This window comes from Ctenopharyngodon idella, chromosome 2, assembly GCF_019924925.1.
Source record: "Ctenopharyngodon idella isolate HZGC_01 chromosome 2, HZGC01, whole genome shotgun sequence".
NCBI lineage: Eukaryota > Metazoa > Chordata > Actinopteri > Cypriniformes > Xenocyprididae > Ctenopharyngodon > Ctenopharyngodon idella.
In genome coordinates, this window is record NC_067221.1 from 37,657,293 (window position 1) to 37,678,673 (window position 21,381).

Genomic DNA, 21,381 nt, shown 5'->3' on the forward strand with positions numbered 1-21,381 from the left:
ACAATGCATGATGCAATACTGTATCCCACAATGCAATGTGCTTAATTTGAACTTCCACTGTAACAAATAAATCACCTGAAATGAATCAAATAATTAATAAAACAAATAAATCTTGACTCATTTTGCTGGACTGCCAAAAGACATTCTTACACAAAACAAGATAGAAAAGCAAAATAAGCATATTTCGAAGTAAAAAAAAAACAACAAAAAAAAAAAAATATATATATATTTTTAATATTAAACTCAAAATAAAAAGCCTTATCTAAAATATTACAGCTGCATGCCATCCACTGAATTAAACATACTGTAGAATATATTAACTGTAGTATAGTGTAATTGAATTAAAAAAAAAAAAAATTAAACAGCAAAATAGCCTTATTTAAAAGATAATAAATGGATGTCATTCACTAAATGAATCATACAACACATTAATTGTAGTAAAGAAATAAAAAAAATATATATAAAAAATTAATCCCAAATTAGAAAAAAAAAATTTATTTAAAAGATTTTATCAGGATGCCATTCACTAAATTAATCATACAATATATTAAGGGTAAGAAATTAATTAATTTTATTAATCTAAAAAACAAAACAAAAACAAATGCAAAATAGTCTTATTTAAAAGATTATAACTGGATGCCATTCACTGAATTAATTATACAATATTAACTTTATAATGGTAATAAATAAATGTAAATAGTCATACTTCAAAGATTACAAGGGTATGTATGCATGCATGTATATATGTATGTATAACTTTTAAGGGAAAAACATTAAACAAAGCAGTATACAGTACACTGTGCAGTATGCAGTAAGCAGTACACTAGTATTCCATTCCAAACACAGCACACATCATTCTCTATGAGGTTTACAAATGGTGAGGACTCACATTCTCTGCTCTTATAAGGCTGTGAAGAGTATGAATCAGTCAGGCCTCATCACTCCATGAAATTTATTCAAGAGTTGCTCTTGGCTCAGTTTGGGGAAATAGCTGATCTTACGTCAACAGCCGTTCTAAACAGGAAGTAACGATAAAGATCTACACAAGGAATTAATTCTGAAAATTAATTCATTTGTGCTATTACAAAACCTGTGCTCCTTCATTCCTCTTCTTCTGTGTTTAAAACTCCCCCATTCTTCAATCCCTCTTGTAATCCAAAAATCATGCAGACAGGAACTCATAAACACTCAAAGCATTATCAAACAGAGCTGATGTATAACAGGAAATTGCCATCTGAAGTCTGAAATGATCTATGGAGTTGGCCAAAGTTGTAAACTGTACCAAGAGGGCACGATTTGGCTGGTAAGCATGGCCTTTTTGCCCCTGCTGTCAGATGCCATACACCATCATCTGCACACAAAAACTCTTTCTCCGTTGACTGCCATTCAAAAATATGTGTTTAATTCTGACATTTGCTGTCAGGATATTATTATCCTACTGCCCTAAGACATCTCTAACTCTATCCATCATACTAGCAACAAATTCAACTTCTATTTGGGAGATGTCAGATGTTTTTAGAAAGATGTTTCTCAAACCGTAGCAGGGAATGAGCCACAGCTGAACCTCAAAGGACAAAGACAGACTGTGGTGAGCTGCAAACAATACCAGTGGGAGTGGGAGATTTATGGATGAATTATATTCAGACTCTGTAGCAGTTAAATCAAATGGTGACACATTGCAGAGCTAATGTGATAAGGAATGCACATGCACACACACACAGGAGCAAAGCATGGCTTTTATGCAAACCAAAACACAAATAGTTACAGAGTGCAGAACAGAATCTAAAATAGAATCTTTATATCGCTACATAACAGGAATTTGTTTTTTTTTTCAACTTTTGCACACTTTCACCATAGAACATTATTGCTGAAGTCGGCATGAAACGGAAGTTGCTAGTCTTTTCTTCCCTATTGTTGTGTATATCCTAATGAAATGGTTTCTCGGAGGAAAAAAAAAAAAAAAAAAGCAGGGTGGGATTTGATTTTGAAAAAAAAGTCATTTTTGTTTTAATGGTTTCAGAAAGACGAGTCTCGTCTGGTTAAACAAGTCTTGTTCATTCTTCAGCATCAATTTTGAATGCATCAGAATTACAGAAATCTCTGTTCTAAAGAAAACACCTCCTTAAATGAACAGCAAATCTTTTCCTTAAGTGGCATTGTGGTGCAAAAACTAATACAGTAGTGCAAAAACTACTGTATTATCCAGAATTACAAGTTTAACAACAATGTTCTGTTCATCAAAGGTCTACCGCTCTAGGCGCTTCCAGGTTCTACATGAGCAGCACAACGCATGCGTGTGATGCTGACACAGGAGCCGGCCAATAATGAGTCGGCGTTCTGACATAGAACCTGGAAGCAGTGTCAATACAACATAAACAGCTTAGGAGATTATAGGGAAGAGATGAAATTTGTTGAATAAAAGGCATTATTTTTGTTTTTGCACACAAATAGAATTCTCATCGCTTCATAAAATTAAGGTTGAACCACTAGTCACAAGGACTATTTTAACAATGTTTTTACTACTTTTCTGGGCCTTGAATGTGGTAATTAAATTGCAAGAACAAGAACTCTGTGACAATAATTAAAGTATAAAAAAAATACAAAAAGAAAGCAGAGGGGTTAAGTGTTGACAGTATATCTGACTGTTTGTTTTGACAGAGAGGGCAGGTGCAGATAATTCAACAGCTGCAATATCACAGTCTGGCTCCAGGCCTCACAGACTCTCTCTCACTCACACACACACACACACACACACAAAAATATATTATATATATATATATATATATATATATATATATATATATATATATATATATATATATATATATATATATATTATATATTACACAAATGGAGCCATGTACTGTATGTGGACTCTTTAGTGGCCTTTCCAGCCTCATAACCACAGTGACTGTGCAGACCTCCGATTGCATGCAATTACCCAACTGGTCCACATTTAGTCTGTTCATCGACAGATATGCACTTCAGAGCTCATCTAGTTTGCTAGTATCCCAGAATTGCAAACCATATTCAGAAACAGCTTGACCAAGACCACATAATGGTTCTCGTTGACAAAGCACAAGCAGGACAAATTTGTGCAATCATTTGTAAAACTGCTCCTACATAAATTGTTGTGACAGTTTTACAGTTTTGGATAAAAGCATCTGCTAAATGAATAAATGTAAGTGCACATAAGATTGTTTTTACAAGCAATTTACACAGAAATTTGTTGTGCTTGTGTTTCAGAAATGAAGCCCAGTGATCCTAATGTCACCAAATAAACTCCCACATCTGTGCATTAAATGAAATGATCTCCAAAAGTTAGATCCATAAAAATTACCTCACTTAACCTCACAACACTATGGTGAAAGAAAACTTTGTTCAATAATTCATGACTAATCTTTGGCCAAATCATTTTTATGGTTTAATACATTGGTAATACACAAAGTACTTAGAGAACTGCGTAAATTTGCTTGGGCATAAAATACATTTTATCTTACAGAAAACCTGTGTTTTACCTGTACCTTACCCTGTATTTTTACCATACAGAAAATTTACATTGAGATGTTAAACATGGGAAAAAATTATGCACATTTTGCTAGATTAATGGAGTAAGATATTTTACTCCACTCTCTCCACCTCTCAGCTCCAATGAATATGTTTTACTATATCTGTTCAGAAGAATTAGGGTGAATTCAGGTTGAATTCCCAGTCATCTCAATAGCAAAAAGTATCCCAATCAACCTGAATTCACACTACACAGATCAACAACCATTAAGCGATTTCTGAGAAACACAGTTGAAACAAACACACCCTTACCTCCATTGCTCCGCCCGCAAAGTGCAAGAGTGGATGTGTCTCTATAATAGCTGAAGCAAAGCAAAATATTGCTTCGTGAAAAATAAAGCGAAGTTGACAAACGAACAGCAAGGAAGAACAAAATATCAACAGTACACACCAGTATACGCATCTTCCTCTTCCTCACTCTCTCTCCTCCCCCATCATGAGTGGACATGCTCCCTACTGCTGATTGGCTACAACTTGTGTTGTGCTGCTCAGTCCAATCCACTTTCAACAGCGTTCACAGAAATCACTTAAAGGTGCAGTGTGTAAATTTTAGCAGCATCTAGCGTTGAGGTTGCGAATTACAAAAAAAACGGCTCAGCACTGTGCTCACCCCTCCCTTTCGAAACACTTTAGAGAAGCTACGTTGGCTGACACAAAGACAAAGATGTCGTAGTCTGAGACAGCAAAGTAGCCAATCAAGCAATGAGGTTTCTTCCTACTTCTAACAAAGAACGGTCTCTGCTTCTAATAAACCAGACGACTACTACTACTACTACTACTACTACTACTACTACGACGTACGTATTCAACATAGTGACAGTGCAAGCTGCCTCTAAAAACACCAACGAACATAGTGACGAAATGCGCTCTATAGAGCAGTTTGTCTGTTTAGGGTTACTGTAGAAACATGCCTGCACAAAATGAAGACTTGACATGGAGGGGGACCCGCGGTGTATGTAGATAGAAATGGCTTATTCTAAGGTGATAAAAACATAACGGTAAAGTCATTATGTAAAGTCTTTATACACCACTGAAAGCATAGTTATCTTATATTGCATTTCTGTTAATAGATCCTCCTAAATTTTACACACTGCACCTTTAATATAGGAAGTTTAAATGCTAATAACAAAAAAGTACAGATGGAACAATCATTTAAATGCTAAAAAAACATTCTAAATACTGTACATTAAGGTTTAAAAGATCATTCTTTTTCTATTTCAAATAAATAGCGTTCTTTTGAATTTTCTATTAATCAAAGAATCCTAAAAAAAAAATGTATCAGTTTCCAGAAAAATATTAAGCAGCACAAACTTTTTCAACATTGATAATAAGAAATATTTCTTAAAGCAGATCAGCATATTAAAATGATTTCTGAAGGGTCATGCGACACTGAAAATTCAGCTTTGCATAACAGGAATAAATTACATTTTATAATATATTCAAATAGTTACTACTGTTTTTACTATAATTTTGATCAAATAAATGCAGCCTGGGTGAACATAAGAGACTTAAAAATCTTAACAACCCCAAACATTTTTTGACATTTCATTCAATGTCATGCTCTGGAGTCTAGACCTGAGCATGCTCTTTTCCATAAGGTAGGAGGTCATCTTCAGGGCAGGGTACTGTTTCAGTCACTGAGGTTATGGAGTTCTAGCCGGTCTCATATTTAAGGTCTGCTGGACAAATCTTTATTTTTCTGGGACAGCAGCATGTGATATGAATCACACATGATACACGTATCTCTGAGCCCAAAATATTGCAAAACCTGCAGTCCAAATAATGTAAAAAATCTGTTAACTTCATATCACTCCAAATCATGTACCGTATAATCAAAAATAATCAGTAATTAATGCCTGACCTCAATGACAACATAATGAAAATACTTTTAAAAAGCAAATACTGCTTGTTAGTGAACATCTGAGCACCCACAAGAGCAGGTGATTTTCTTGATGCGGTTGCACGCTCCTCCAGACATCGCAAACATAAACACACATGGGATGCCAGGCTTAGACATACCGGCTTGTTGGCACAGACCTCAGATACACTCCGGTTACAACCCTGCTGTTAACAGCTGATTCTAGATGAGTTTCAGACGACTTGAAGGCACAGCAAGTCCTAACCTTCACATTTATGAGCAAAACAACAGGGCAAAGATCTCAAATTATCATGACAAACTATTTGTGTCAAGAAAAACGTCTATTCAACTTCCCAACCCTTTAGTTTCACTAAAGAATGTCAATGCAAACCAAAAAACAAACCTGTTAACTAGACTTGTTCTGAAGGAAATGTTCTGAAGAAAATCTGAATGCTTCCCGTCCATATAAAACTTGCTGCTACAATACTCAATACTTGAATGTGGGTGGTGGTTGCCATGTGGATGCTAGGGTGTTTTGGGTAGATGCTAGGACATTACTAATAGGTGGTTGTTTTAATTATTGGACCAAAAACCTCCGCACGCAATAACCTAGAATACTGTCTAACACTTGATGGCTGCTCTGTCAAGTCTACATCATCAGTTAGGAACCTGGGTGTGCTCTTTGATATCAATCTTTCATTTGAAAGCCACATTTCTAGCATCTGTAAAACCACATTTTTCCATCTTAAAATTTTTTTTATATTATATATATATATATATATATATATATATATATATATATATATATATATATATATATATTTTCTCTCAATGACAAATGCAGAAGTTATTTCATGCGTTCATGACCTCAAGGCCAGATTATTGTAATTCTGTACTGGGTGGTTGCCCTGCACGCTTAATAAACAAACTACAGCTGGTCCAAAACACAGCAGCTAGAGTTCTTACTAGAACCAGGAAGTATGACCATATTAGCCTGGTTCTGTCATAAATGCATTGGCTTCATATTAAACATCGTACACATTTTAAAATCTTGCTAATTAGCACTAAATGGCTCTCAGTACTTGTCGTATTATAGCTTCACATCTATTACGATCTCAAAATTCTGGCCAGTTGATTTTACCTAGAATATCAAAATCAACTGCAGGCGGTAGATCCTTTTCATATTTAGCACCCAAACTCTGGAATAGTCTTTCTAACCTTGTTCGATAAGTTCGGGACACTCTGTTAGTTTATATCTAGATTCTAGACTAAAAACACATCTCTTACCTGGCATACACATAACACATTATCACATTTCTATAATTCACATTCGTTAAAGGATCGTTAGTCTGCATAAATTAGGTCAACGGGAACTGGGAACACTTCTTATAATCCCGATGTACTTGAACGGCATTTACGCTAATATTAGTCTCTCTGTTTATCCCGAGGTTACCGTAGTCAGCCGTATCCGGTTCATATCCAGATCAGATGGTGGACCTGCACCTAGACACGACCACAACGAAGCCCTGAATGTCGGCAGAGATCCTGTCAACTAGATAACCCCCTGTGAAGACCTCATCGACACGACAGCCATCGGCACAGATCCTCAGCAAAGACCACGAGAACCAGACAAGTCCTCTGCACAGATCTATGACCAGATGCGATCTTCAAGAAAAAGGAACTGGATGAAATATTGAATGCTTCGATCCACAATCTGAATTCTGACTTGTGATGCAGCCTGAATCATAATCACACCATGTTCGTTCGTTGGCCAGAGAAGAACTGCCCCCCGACTGAGCCTGGTTTCTCCCAAGGTTTTTTTTCTCCATTCTGTCACAGATGGAGTTTGGGTTCATTGCCATCGTCGCCTCAGGCTTGCTTAGTTGGGGACACTTAAAAAACAACAATATTATTGATCTGACTGTACTGACACTATTGGATGATGACATCACGTTTTTTTTCTACAGAGCTGCTTTATAGATTAAATGAACTAATTTAATAATTGATGATCTTTACAACGAAACTGAATCAACACTGACTGAACTGACTGCAGCTAAACAATGGCACTTTTTCTTTAAGAGCTGCTGTACAGTTGAAATGAACTCTGTTTGCATCATTGAATCATTTTCCTGTTCTCCCTGTAAAGCTGCTTTAAAACAATCTGTATTGTATAAAGCGCTATATAAATAAAGGTGACTTGACTTGTTATGTGGGTACTTATTAAAAAGCCACCCCCAAATCTCTAGTTCCTAGATATAGATTAGCTCTCTCTAAAATCTACCATTGAAAGAAACAGGAATAATATCATGTTGAGAGAAACATTCCATAAATATAACCAAGCAATGTTAACCAAGTATGTTTAATGGCTCATAAGTGAAAAATGAAAAATAATAAATAAAATAAAAATTAATTAATTAAATAAATAAACAAATAAAAATAAAAGACTTATGCAAAAAAGTACAAATAAAAATAAGTACATTAGTAAAACGAAGATAATAAAATAAATAAGCAAGTAAAAATAAATAAGAAAATGAATAAGTAAATTTATTAGTAAAGTAAATAAATGAATAAGTAAATAAATACACAAAAAAATATATATATAATTAAATAAACGGATGGATGGATGGACAGACAGACGGAAACAGAACGGACATTATTATTTCAACTTCAAACGAAGTACATGCTCAGGATTGTGGGATCCTATTCTATTCTGACTTCCAAAACCAACCAGATGAAGGCATCTTACTAGACAAGATTGAGATGTGCATTGATGCATCTCTACCACCGTATACTCTGGTTTTAAACATAGCCAATATGTTCCTGGATGCTTTTAGTAAGAATCCCAGTTCCATTGTCACCAACTCTAAAGCAAGGTCAGACCACATATGTTCTTAAAACAAACAACAAAATCAGGAAGTTATTTGGTAAAGAAGCTATGCAGCACTATCAGCAGCAGAACATTCAACAGTCATAGAAGATTCTGTCAAAATATACCTGTTGAGCTGTAAGAGGACGGACACAGACGAGAATCATTGACACATGCTTCCCAACCTGTCCATTGTCCAGCAGGGAGCGGATCAGGGTGGGTTGGAGTCACAGGGGGATTACGCTATCATGGGGCTTAATAAAGCCGGCTCAGCCCGAGGGCTTACGGCTGCTGCCACACAGAGACGTAGATGGAGAAACAAAAAGGAAGAAAGATGAAAAAGGTACTTACTGGTTACTGCCTAGAAGCTTCCCAAGTTCATTTAAAGAGTCCAAGCGCAACTATTCCAAATGCAACAGTTTCTAAACAGTGTTTTGAATAAAGTGCGGGTCAGTTTGTGAATGATGAGAGGTGAAGAGATAGCAGACGCCTGTCATACTCCTCCCTAAAAATGAAGGGATGCTGATCCATATGAATGAAGGATGTAAAGGAATAACGGTGTTGATAGACAGGAAGAAGGGAAAGGGGGAGGGAAAAGGGAAAAGAGAAGGAGAGAAGGAGAGGAGGGGAAAGGATATTTGGAAGGGAAAAATAGGATACGGTGGCCAATTAAAGAAAACAAGACAACACAGGTAAAGAAATGAGAAAATTCCAATGGCGTCCTAATCCAAAAAAATATTCCTCTGTGGAGAAGCGGTCACTGAAAATCCGCAGGTGGCAATTCTCTGAATATCCTGTTCAGCTAACAACTCCAGAGTGACAGTCTATTGAGAGTCACGCTAGTGCACACGCTCACACACTCGATCAGAGGTAACCTCAACCAGTGGACTCCATGTATGGCCTGAGAACTGAGTCCTACAGGGGAATCTGCCATAAATAGCCTGAGGGGGGTTGAGAGACCCAGGGATTGAATCAGCTGTTAGATCAACAACATCACCAGACTACCAGAGATAGACAAATGCATGGATCAGATGGAACGCACAGAGTAGGAATGGATGGATTGATCTTGAAATATCAATACTTCTGATATGATCACATAAATCATTGATCCTTTGAACACTGAAATGTTTTTTTAAACTGTATTGAATTATTCAGCATTAAAATCAATGCGCTTCATCAGTTGCAAGGAGCAATCAGTGCAGCATTTATTCAAATGGAATTGTGCAAGATTTGTTGTAAGTTTACTTTGATGAAAAGTGGTTAAATATTTAAAAAACTAGTTAATGAATTATTCAAAATTAAAATCAATGTGCATCATAAGTTTCAAAGAGCAAATAGTGAAGCATTTATTAAAATAGAATTGTGCAATAGGCTATTTCTTGGAAGTTCATTTCAATTAAAAGTGGTTAAAATTTTTTAAAAAGTAGTTTAAAAAGTATTAATTATTTAGACTGTTTGGCATTGAAATCAATTTGCATCATAAGTTGCAAAGAGTAAACAGTGTAATGTTTATTAAAATGGAATTGCGCAAGATTTGTAAGTTTTTTTTAAATAAAAGTGCTTAAATAAATAAAAAAAATAGTTAATGAATTATTTTGCATTAAAATGAATGTGTATCATGTAGCATTTATTAAAAGGCAATTGTGCAATATTTCTTGCAAGTTTATTTCAAATAAAAGTGTTGAGAAATGATAAATATACATTGCTAATTTGCAATTTAGTAATGATGTAAAAAAAAAAAATTATGGATTTCAATTATAATGTTTATGAAAAGCTATTTTATCTTCCGAAAAATCACAAAAAAAAAAAGGGTTAGTTCACCCAAAAATGCAAATTCTATCATTAATTACCCACCCTCATGTCGTTCCACACCCGTAAGACGTTCGTTTACCTTCAGAACACAAATGAAGATATTTTTGATGAAATCCGAGAGCTCTCTGTCTCCTCCAAAAAGAGCAATTTAACCACCACTTTCAAGGTCCAGAAAGGTACTAAAGACATCATTAAAATAGTCCAAGTGACTGCAGTGGTTCAAACCTAATTTTATGAACCAACGATGGCTCCTGCGTCAGCATCACACGCATGCGTCGTGCTGCTCACGTGAACGGCGTCGGCCAAAACTGAGTCTGCATTCTGACGTAGAACCTGGAAGCGCTGAACGTAATCAGCATAGGAGAATGACACAGAAGAGAAGATATTGTTGAATAGTCATTTTTGTTTTGCGCACAAAAAGTATTCTTGTTGCTTCATAACATTAAGGTTGAACCACTATTTTAACGATGTCTTTAGTACCTTTCTGGACCTTAAAAGTGGTGGTTAAATTGCTGTCTATGGAGGAGTCAGATACCTCTCGGATTTCATCAAAAATATCTTAATTTGTGTTTCAAAGATGAACGAAGATCTTACGGGTGTGGAACGACGTGAGGGTAAGTAATTAATGACAGAATTTTCATTTTTGGGTGAACTAACCCTTTAATAACGATATTGCATCAAATGTAAAAAAAGTGGAAAGGGACCATAGCTGTATTAACCCAGTTATATTAATGTTGTCTCTTTGGCCTTGAGCGCAGCAGAGAATGCCGACTCATTGCCAGAGCAGATCAGGCTGCAGGTGGGCACTGAACCTCAGGCTCTGAAGGACGTGACAGAACTTTTATGACCAATGTAAATTTCTGACCAGAACATGCATGGTCACGCTGCCGCAGTGTCACTTTCATACACACTCAGCATGTTCAATCTCGTGACAAACATTTATGAAACACCCTTGAATGTTTTTCTCACCAAAAATGGCAAAGGATGGCATCTGGTTGCGAACTTTATCATTACACAACATAATAGGGAGAAACAGAACAGAATAAGGCTCCAAATTAAGCCACATGCCAAAGTGAGCTTTTTTCCAGGGAATTCATAATTTCAGAAGCATGTCTATCCCAAAAGCAAACACAAGCATCCATTTACTTTATATAACCTAACTAAACACACCTTATTTAGACATATGGGTGAATTTCACAAAACCTCTCACATTTTTTTGAGACCACATTTAAATAAAAGCATTGTAAAGAGTGTGTGTGTGTGTGTGTGTGTGTGTGTGTGTGTGTGTGTGTGTGTGTGTGTGTATGTATATGTATATGTGTATATATATATATATATATATATATTATATACACACACACATATAAATAATTGATTTTGTGCTGAAATTGATGTTTTATTGAAATTCACCCATACAGAAAAACTTAAACCACTTAAAAAGTTGCATGGCAACAGAGATAGATGGGGTAACTGACTATATCTAGAAAGTCATATGAAATAAAAAAAAGACCCTCCCAAACTGTACACTAAGGAAGAGAGCCATCTGCTGGACAAACCATGCTATGACAATAATTAAATGCAATGATAACTTTCTCAGGTAAAGGGTTAGTTCACCCAAAAAATGAAAATTCTGTCATTAAGTACTCATAAGGCCTTCGTTCATCTTCAGAACACAAATTAAGATATTTTTGATGAAATCCGATAAATTTTTATCTCCCATAGACAGCAACAAAATTACCACATTGAAGGTCCAGAAAAGTAGTGAAGACATCGTTAAAATAGTCAACATAACTTAAGTGGTTCAACCTTGATTTTATGAAGCAACGAGAATACTTTTACCGACATTCTTCAAAATATCTTCTTTTGTGTTGCAGTGAAGCTGCTTCTTACCGTCAGTAAGTCTTTAAAACAGTAATGCATTAAACTGTACCACCCAGGGGTGCGTTTCCCAAAAGCATTGTTAGCCAACTATGGTCGTAAGTTCCATTGAATTCTATTGGTAACAACGGAACTTGCGATGATGGTTGGCTTTGGGAAACGCACCCCTGGGCTACCTTTCCCAAAAGCATCATAAGCTTAATCGTAGAACCACTGCCATCAATGATCTCTACAATCAGCTTAGACCAATCAACCATGATGCTTTTGAGAAACGCAGCTCAGTACCAAGAGCACCCGGGTCACGGAGTGTGAACTGAGACACTTATCCACTTGTCAATGGCCGGCTTCAATCACAGGGTCAAGGTGTTAGACTTCATGAGCTTTATCCATGTCCACACATTCAGCATGGGACCAGGCAGAGGAAAGCTGATTATTGCCTCTATGGACTTCAATGCTAATGTAAACACACTAGAGACGGACCACATACTGCACTCATTCATGGGGTTTAACTTCAGCTGCTTGAACAGAAAGCACAAAACACATGTGCAGTATTCATTTAATCACATGCATTTGTTCGGCCTGGTCATGTGATCCCAAGCACCCAAACATACTGTAGTGTACTGTACATCCACAAGCAATATGGTTGTTTTCTAATGCGCTTATAAGATTATAAAATAAGGCATTTACAAGCAGAAGTAAAGACGTTTTTGTTTGAATTTAAACAACAGCACATAGGCTACTTAAATAGAATTAGAGTAAATCTATAACCTTAAGGAACTTATACAAGTAACTTTATACAAGCAGATAAAGATTTATGGACTATGGTACAAATGCATCCTCAAAGCATAACAATTTCTCAAATATTTTTGTGAAAATTAAATTGTCTATTATTAAATTGAGTTAGGCCTATATCAGCTACCCTGCTGTATAGCCTATATGAAAACTCATATCAGCATCAATCATTTCCTCTTCTGAAGTGCTGAAAGTCATCACTGGCTGGAAGTTGTTATCACTTGATAAAGCCACGAAACTGCAAATTTTAGACAACAACAGTATTGACCAATACACAATCACAAAGCTTATTCACTTGAGCCATTGAGAAGTCCACAAACGAATTCAACAATTAAACATTTTTTTGTCTAAAGTTAACATAGCCTACAGTTTTATCAACACTTGAAATAGCCTATATGTCCTGGAATTTATTCCTCACATAAAGAAAAGACTACCCTGCCTAACGTTTTTTAAACAATAATAAAGACCTCATAAATATTACATAAACTTTCAATTTACACTCAAGTACCAAATAAAGATGCAAAGGCGATTATAAATGCGTATTCTTACCTTTAACTTGTTTGTGAGCACGAACTCTGCACTTTTCGCGTGTTTTTCGGGATTATTTTTCTTTGCTGGCTTCATTCATACTGCCTGAACGAACACACTTCAGTCCAGCGGGACCAAAGCGTTTGGTGGAATTAATGCCGATAAACACGAGCTCGAGATTTCCGGTGAAATCAACCAATGACAGAACAACATCATTGCAATTGGAAGACGCCGGGGCTACAGTAGGCCTAGTTGTCACACGGGGACAGTATAGTCGAAGGTCTAATCACGTCTTTTTCCAGTATAGGCTACGTAGGCCTATGTTCCATTTTTGTTGTTTCATTGTTTTGTGTTTTATTATTTTTACTGTTTAAATTAGCCTGACAATCCTATAAATAGTCTAATATACATTTATATACAGATACAATGTGGGATGTCATCATAAACAGTGTCATAAACCTACCCTGTGAAATATTCACTGACGTAAAAAGTGTAAATAGGCTACTTTTTTTTTTTTTTTTTTTTGAGAAAATTTTTGTTTATTCATTCATTCATTCGTGCAAATGAATGCTTTACATTATCTAAAAGGTCCTAATTACATCCTTGCCATTGTCATTGTATTTAAATGAGTCAAATTGTGTCTAACACTGACATGACATAATGGCTAAGTGTTGAATACATAATCACAACTACAGTTTAATTAGAACAGAGTCTGAGGATGTCAGAGTTTGTGTGTCTGTTGATGATTTTAGCACTTTTCTCTAGCCAGACTCCCACACTGAGCTGCCAGTTGGACCCAAATATTGGCAACGCTTATTATCAATGGATCACAACATTGGCTCAACATTTTATGAATGTATCAGGCCAGTAGAGCATTTTACGAATGAAACATAAAATCCTCTCAGCATGCTCTAGGAGACTTGGAGGATGTCCATCTACATTTTTTTTCTCTCTCTCTTTTAGTAACACATGGACAAACACACGTTAGGCTATAATTATATATTGCACTTTTAAAATCATTAACACGCTTTAACCACAAAGTGTCACTTTTAATCATTTTCAACACTGTATTGTCTTATGATTTGGAACCCAACAAACTTCTATTTGTAAAATGTGTTTGTGCTTTGGTTCTATAAAACAATAATGCCATTTTGTTTTTTAAAAATGTTTCTCACTCTCAGTAGTTATTGGTCATTTACTTTGTCAATGGATTTTTAAACATATCAGCACACAATTCCTCTTCTCAAAATGTGCAAATTAAAGGGTAGAGAAGAAAAAAACATATTCAGTATATATTTTTAATGTAAAATGTCATATTTAAATTAGATTTCAACCCATTAAATTATTCAAAAAACAAACAAACAAAAAATATGATAGCCTATACTTAAGAAGAGCAATATTAGAAATTAAATTACATTATTTAAAACAGTTATAAATTCAAATATATTAATTGAAAACATGCTTTTGGCCTTGTTCAACATACGCAAATTATGATCTTTAATAAAGAGGGTTAACTCCAAACATATGCAGATCTTATTCAGGTATATAATCACAGCAATTAAATTGTAGAAAATGTTTATTAAATTTGATTTTTTTTTTTATCCTTATGTCACATATTTACATTTCAAATGCCTAAAACATTTACAAACATGGAACCAAAAAATTATGTATGCAAATGCAAACCATGATATCCAGAAATGTCCAATGATAAAAAATAATAAATAAAAAAAAAGCATTAAAAATGTAACCCATGACACTCTTGGCATGAAAATGCAACAGCTTGTGTTTTCAAAACAGACAGTGTTATCATTACGACTCCCGTTACAAATGAAAAGAAAAACAGTACGATTCAGTGGCTTTTTCACATACTCTGAATGCTACAATGGCAAAAATGCTACATAGTTCATGAAAACAGCTTGAAATCATATAACAGTTATGGCCTTTTTCAGTGAAATAGGGAAAAGATCCTGTCAGTGTGCTACACATCTTACTTTCGATCCAAACGTTAGCTTATCGTACTTGCAAAGAAAGAAAGAAATATTTGGCTGTGTGATCTAAAGACTGTTTACTTATTAATTCATTTATCATTTCTTTATAGAAAACCGTAGGTACGAGCTCATGATGATAACAGTACATGATTCTGAATGGAAGACGTACAAATGCTCAAATAAAATAAGGCCACATTTAGCTTTGAACGGAATCAAGATCAAACAAAGTCACTTTTAATGTTGCAATTTCCTCGCTGTATGCACTTTGCTGTAACAAGTTTCTAGGCAGCTGTGAATGGATGCACTAAATTTATTGATGTTTATATAAACTGACTGAACATTACAACTATACAAAGCATCAAATATCAGCCGTGGGCCTTTTTCACTTTACTGCAGCCTTTACTACAAACTCAAAAAGCAAAATCCTGTAATTCATGTCCAATGTTCACAACGAGAGCCCCTAAAAATCAAGAAGCCAAAATGGGACATGCTGCAGGTGTCATTCTCTTGGTTAAATTTGCCCATCGATTATTATTTTTTTTCTTTAAGCACTAGAAAATTATATAATTTTCTTATCATTCTATACAGCAACATAATACTGCCAACTTGATCCAAGAGCGAAGAAATTAATTATTATGGTTAAATACAAAATATCTTTTAAAATATTTAAAATATACTTTTATTTTATACATTATGCAGACTGGTTAACAATTTCAATGATAACAAAAATAAGTATTCAGTGAAATGCATTTTTTTTTTTTTTTAAATCACATGAATGGCACTATGACAGGGAAAAAGCAAGCGCACACACACACACACACACATGCACGCGCGCGCACACTCTTCCACACGCAACTTTAAACGCTTTTCTGTGAGTGACATTTGGATAGATGACACTTTAACACAAGTACATCCCGCTTCCCAGATTTTCTACAGCCAAAGAGCTTTTGTGTTGGACAATATTGCTCAAGCTTTCATGCATTATGATGTCTGAAAGTATCACATCTCTCCATTCCATAGTATATGGTATCTTAGAAGTTTTCCTAAAATTGTTCCATACATATCACACATTACCATAGAGTATCTTTCACCTAAACTAATCCAAATCATTACATATCTAGAGCTGTCCTCTACTTTGCAACCATCTACGTTTAACCATTAAAATTATCTGTACACATTTAGCTTGTTCATCGAAACACTCGTGAGCATTTATTGCTTCCCGAAGTTACCTGGGGGTTTAGGGTATAGACACGAAACATTACAGTATCTAACGTGTGTCTTTGTGTTCGCATTTGGACCCTGTTTTTAAAGTCTACATCGCCTGAAAATAGTTCCCTAATTCGAAGTCGCACCTGCGTGAAACCTGGGTCATCATTTAAGGTATTTGATATATCAGACAAACATTCAAAACATGATGCACATTTCGACACTTGAGATATCAAACATTTTGGTGGTGTTTCAAAGTAACTCCTTAGGCTTATCGTTACTGGTGTGTTTCAAAAAGGCCACTCGATAGCTAAAAATTCTCTTTGAATCCAATCACGATAAAAATATGTTAACAAGGTGCTTTTAAAGTTGATACATCAAATACTGAAACGCTCATCCAACCCAGGTCTCCGTTTGACCTGCAATACATCACTGGTTTTTAATCGTTACTGTACAAAGCTCTCCACACTCAGGGACATACGTTACAGTGTGCTGAAAAGTTCTGGTAATAGGGCACTATGGGTTCGAACCAAGAGCGATACGGTTTCTTTGATCGATTCGTCGGAAAATGAAAACAGTTCAGAGCCATTGAGCGTCTTCTACCAACTCGTGTGAAACTCCTGATTTGGAGCAGAACAGCTCAGGTGACACATAAACATGAAAAAAAAAGAAAAAGAAAGGATGAATAAATAGAACAGTTCTCGTAAAACTGCCATACTGGTTTTGGTAAAGTCAAAAAAACAATATATACCAAAATTTAAAAAGCGTTTACAAAACATTCATGTCTGCTCAGACAGAACCACATTGGACAGAGGGGTGACCACACCCCTTGAAAGCACTCCACAAACGGACCACATGTTCCAACAAACGACAAGAGAGTTCCAGGATGTCAACAGAGGAAAGGCTGGCGGGACGAAGACTAACTGGGGAGGATGGGTAGAGGCTGCCCCCATGGACTGTTTTCATGATGGACTGATGAATTTGTGAAGTTTTAAATGGGTCGAGGAACATCATGCATGGGAAGAGTTATTAAACCATGTTCCAACCAGATGGGATGTGAAATGCCGGGTTCATATTTCATCCGAAAATAAAGAATAACTTATCGCATAAAGAAAATGAAGCCTATATTTTCAGGACCATAAGATGTTTTATATATTTAATATATTATATATATATATATATATATATATATATATATATATATATTAAAATCAACATAAAGGCAGTCCGACAAATACTACCATTTACTATTTCATATATAATTGTATTAAAAAAATTTCAGCATATTTTCACTGAACATATTAAGAATGTGATTACATTGGGATACTGAGAAAAAAATAGTCTTCATTTTCATTATAGTTCCTTAAATCTAAAATATTTTTTATTTGATTTGGGGTGAATATGAAAAAAATAAAAAATACAATTACACTGTAAACGCACCTGGTTAGGACATGGTATTATGATGTGGTTTGCTTAAAGGGTTAGTTCACCCAAAAGTGAAAATTCTGTCATTAATTACTCACCAACCATTACTCATGTCATTCCACACCCGTAAGACCTTCGTTCATCTTCGGAACACAAATTAAGATATTTTTGATTAAGTTCGATGGCTCAGTAAGGCCTGCATCGCCATCAATAACACTCCCTTTTTTAATGCCCAGAAAGCTACTAAAAACATATTTAAAACAGTTCATGTGACTACAGTGATTCAACCTTAATGTTATGAAATGACAAGAATACTTTTTGTGTGCCAAAAATAACAAAATAGCGACTTTATTCAACAATATCTAGTGATGGGCAATTTCAAAACACTGCTTAATGAAGCTTTACGAATCATTTGTTTCGAATCAGTGGTTAAATATGTTTTCAGTAGCTTTCTGGGTATTGAAAAAGGGAGTGTTATTGCTGGCGATGCAGGCCTCACTGAGCCATCGGATTTCATCAAAAATATTTGTGTTCCGAAGATGAACGAAGGTCTTACAGGTGTGGAACGACATGAGGGTGAGTAATTAATGACTGAATTTTAATTTTTGGGTGAACTAACCCTTTAAAGTCAGAAATTAAAGCAGTGCAGTTCAGCAAGAGTGCTAAGATACAAACATATTCTAGCGTGGGATGATACCAGTGAGTTGGTGTTGGGGGTGTTGTTAACTCAATAAATAAAGAGTGGTTGTAGTCATAGTACTTAAGAAGTGTAGCAAAAGACCTTGAATACAGAGACAAGACGTTGTTAATACTGGTGGGATGATATTGTAAGTGCGATGAAGACTTAAACAAATAGCTATATTGCAAGTTATTAGCAAACATTGGTGCGCAGAGATAACACTGTCTAGACGACGAAAAAATGAATGAGATGTACACAAGGTTAGTGTAGTAAAGGGTTAGTGATAAGACTGGGTCTTTGAAAAAATAGATTGATGGAGCATGCTAAGACGCGATGAAGGAAATGGTTGTGAAGATGGTAGGTTGTTTGCAATGGGTATAAGAGATTGTAGCTGGTTTTAAAATTCACTGATTGTTCTGTCATACTTTTTGAACAGTCAATACTTTTTTCTTTACAAAAGACGGTGATTGTTTTGTTTTTTTCGTTTTGTTTTTTGGTCACACAACAACATTTTCATTGTTGCTGAGTAACACACCAGACAAGGTCCAATAAACCAATCTTTTATGGAAATTGCAAGGAAAGAAGAATGGTGAGGATTGGTGAGAAATGGGCTATGATGAGAACCGTAACATAAGAAGGGGGAGGGGCATAGTTGGGAACCTCCTTCTGGCAGTGGAACAGCAACACTTAGAAAGCCAGCAAAGCTGGAACTGAGTGGGCGTGGAGTGGAGTTGATACACAATGCTCTTGTCGGAGTAGAAGGCCATTTCAGATGTCTCAGTGTGGTGAGGTGTTTAAATGTGTTCTGAATGCACGTGAGTGTCTGTATACATGATGATGACTTTGAGTGTTTGTGTGTCAGTTTGTGTATGTTAATGCACAGACATGTGTTAGAGAGAGACGCATCGCTCACTGTCTAATGTTTTGTGTGTGTTTGTGTGTGTGTCAATGTCTGAGGATGTTTCAATAGCATATGAGGATGAAGGCATTTAGCAGACAGCCAGGTCACAGTGCTGGAGGCTGGCCCTTAGTTGGATGACCTCTGACCTCTAGGGTTCAGCTACGACCTCTCCACCTGGCTGGGCTCCTGTGACTCTGAAAATGCCAATAGAGCAGAAAAGAATGATGTAAATAGCTGAAAATGTGAAAATAGCAAAAATGTGCCCTCCAATTTAAACAAATTTTAATAATACTATGCTGGATTCAATTCACTGCAAATTTTTCTTTGTAAAAATAATAATAATAAACAATAATTGATGACTGATAGGCTTAAATTCTGAGTCAAGTTTGGCAGGTGAGTTTTGAACTGAACTTTAGGAGTAGGCCTCCCTCTAGTGTACATTCAGCATAAACGCAACCAGGACTTGTAAAAGTGAGATTCTTTTGTTAATTTTTTTTTTAAAGGGCAGCAAACCCTCATAATTTTACTTTCTCAACCAATTTTTGTTAAATTATATTAGTTTTAGTCAATATTTTTAGTAATATTAGTCAATATTAGCATAAATGGCATCTTAAACAGAACATTTCATTTTGAAGTTAAGGAAAAGGGTAGGACATACTAAAACACTTTACTGTCAAAATGTCACCATCAAATTCTACTATCAAATGTTATCCACATTCTGGTAAACAAATGCTGCTGTAAAATTTTCTCACCTTTTAGGGTTGCCTGGTCTTTTGTTTCTTTAGGTTCACTGGTGACTGCAGGGAGGGTGCTGCCTTCTTTATCCTCTAATTTTGTGATGTTTGAAGAATCCTGTGAATCAGGAAGGGGGCATTCTTCCTCCCTTCCACAATCTCCCCACCTTCCCACTCCCTGCAGTCCATCCCAAGAGTCTGAGCTACGGAGGCTAAGGCGTCTCATTCGTGAGACAGTGTCCACCTCCCTCATGCGGGCAAGTCTCTCCTCTGAGCCATGCCCGGGCGGGGCTGTAAAAAGAGCCTCTATTCTTTGGGAAAGTCCACGGCTCCGTCTATCTACACTTGAAACCTGACCTTCATCTGGACCTTGACTCCGGCCCTTATCAATGCCTTCGCCAGCAACAACTTGTGTATGCTCCACTTTGTCAGTGCTAGAGGCTAGACTGCTCTGATCTTCACCGAGACCCTGTCCATGCTTAAGTGTTTTTTGTTTTGTGTCAGAATCTGCCTCTTTGTCACCAGTGTCTTGGGTATTTTTATCTAACTCCCAGTCTGAATCATCTGTGCCTTGCCCATCAATCCCACACCCACGCCAACCCCCCAGACCCCGTTTTTCACCACCTCCTTCCTGTCTATCATTGTCTAAACCCCACCTCTCCCCACCAATACCCCATCTTTCAGCGTCAAGAGACCGTCTCTCTCTGGACCAGAATCCACCTTGGCCCAAACTTTCCCCTTCCCACCCAGCTCTCTCCCAATCTAACCCTAGAGACAATCTACGATTAGGGTAAGGTAGCACAGAAAGGGGAAGGTGATCTGGTGGAAATTCAGGACGTAGCTCTGAATCCAAACCTGAATGAGTCCACATTGCAGCCTTATTTGCCCTCAAGATCACATTCGGTTCTTTCTTTGCCTCAGAGGCTGTATCACTCTTTTGCTCCGTTCCTTCATTAACAGGGTCTTTCAGCTCGCATTTCTCTTGCTCTGTTTCTGTCTTTTCCCTAGAAGTGTCCTCTTCTGTCACTTTCTCTGTCACTTCAGGTTGTTGGCTTTTTGGTGTCTCTGTTTGCTCTGTTTCTGTCTCTTTTACTTCTGAATGTTCCTGCTCAGTATTGGCAGGATCGTCTTTCATTTCAGTGGCTAA

General features: G+C 36.2%; 1 protein-coding gene across 1 annotated transcript; it reads right to left on the reverse strand.

Moving 5' to 3' along the window:
* Window positions 1-14,859: 14,859 nt before the first annotated feature.
* Window positions 14,860-21,369, reverse strand: LOC127504374 (uncharacterized). The gene is made up of 2 exons (XM_051878930.1): window positions 20,253-21,369; window positions 14,860-19,694 (listed from the first exon to the last, which is right to left on the reverse strand). Exons 1-2 carry the CDS (start codon window positions 21,367-21,369, stop codon window positions 19,660-19,662), a joined length of 1,152 nt encoding a protein of 383 aa, XP_051734890.1. The 3' UTR covers window positions 14,860-19,659.
* Between the last annotated feature and the right edge of the window lie 12 nt (window positions 21,370-21,381).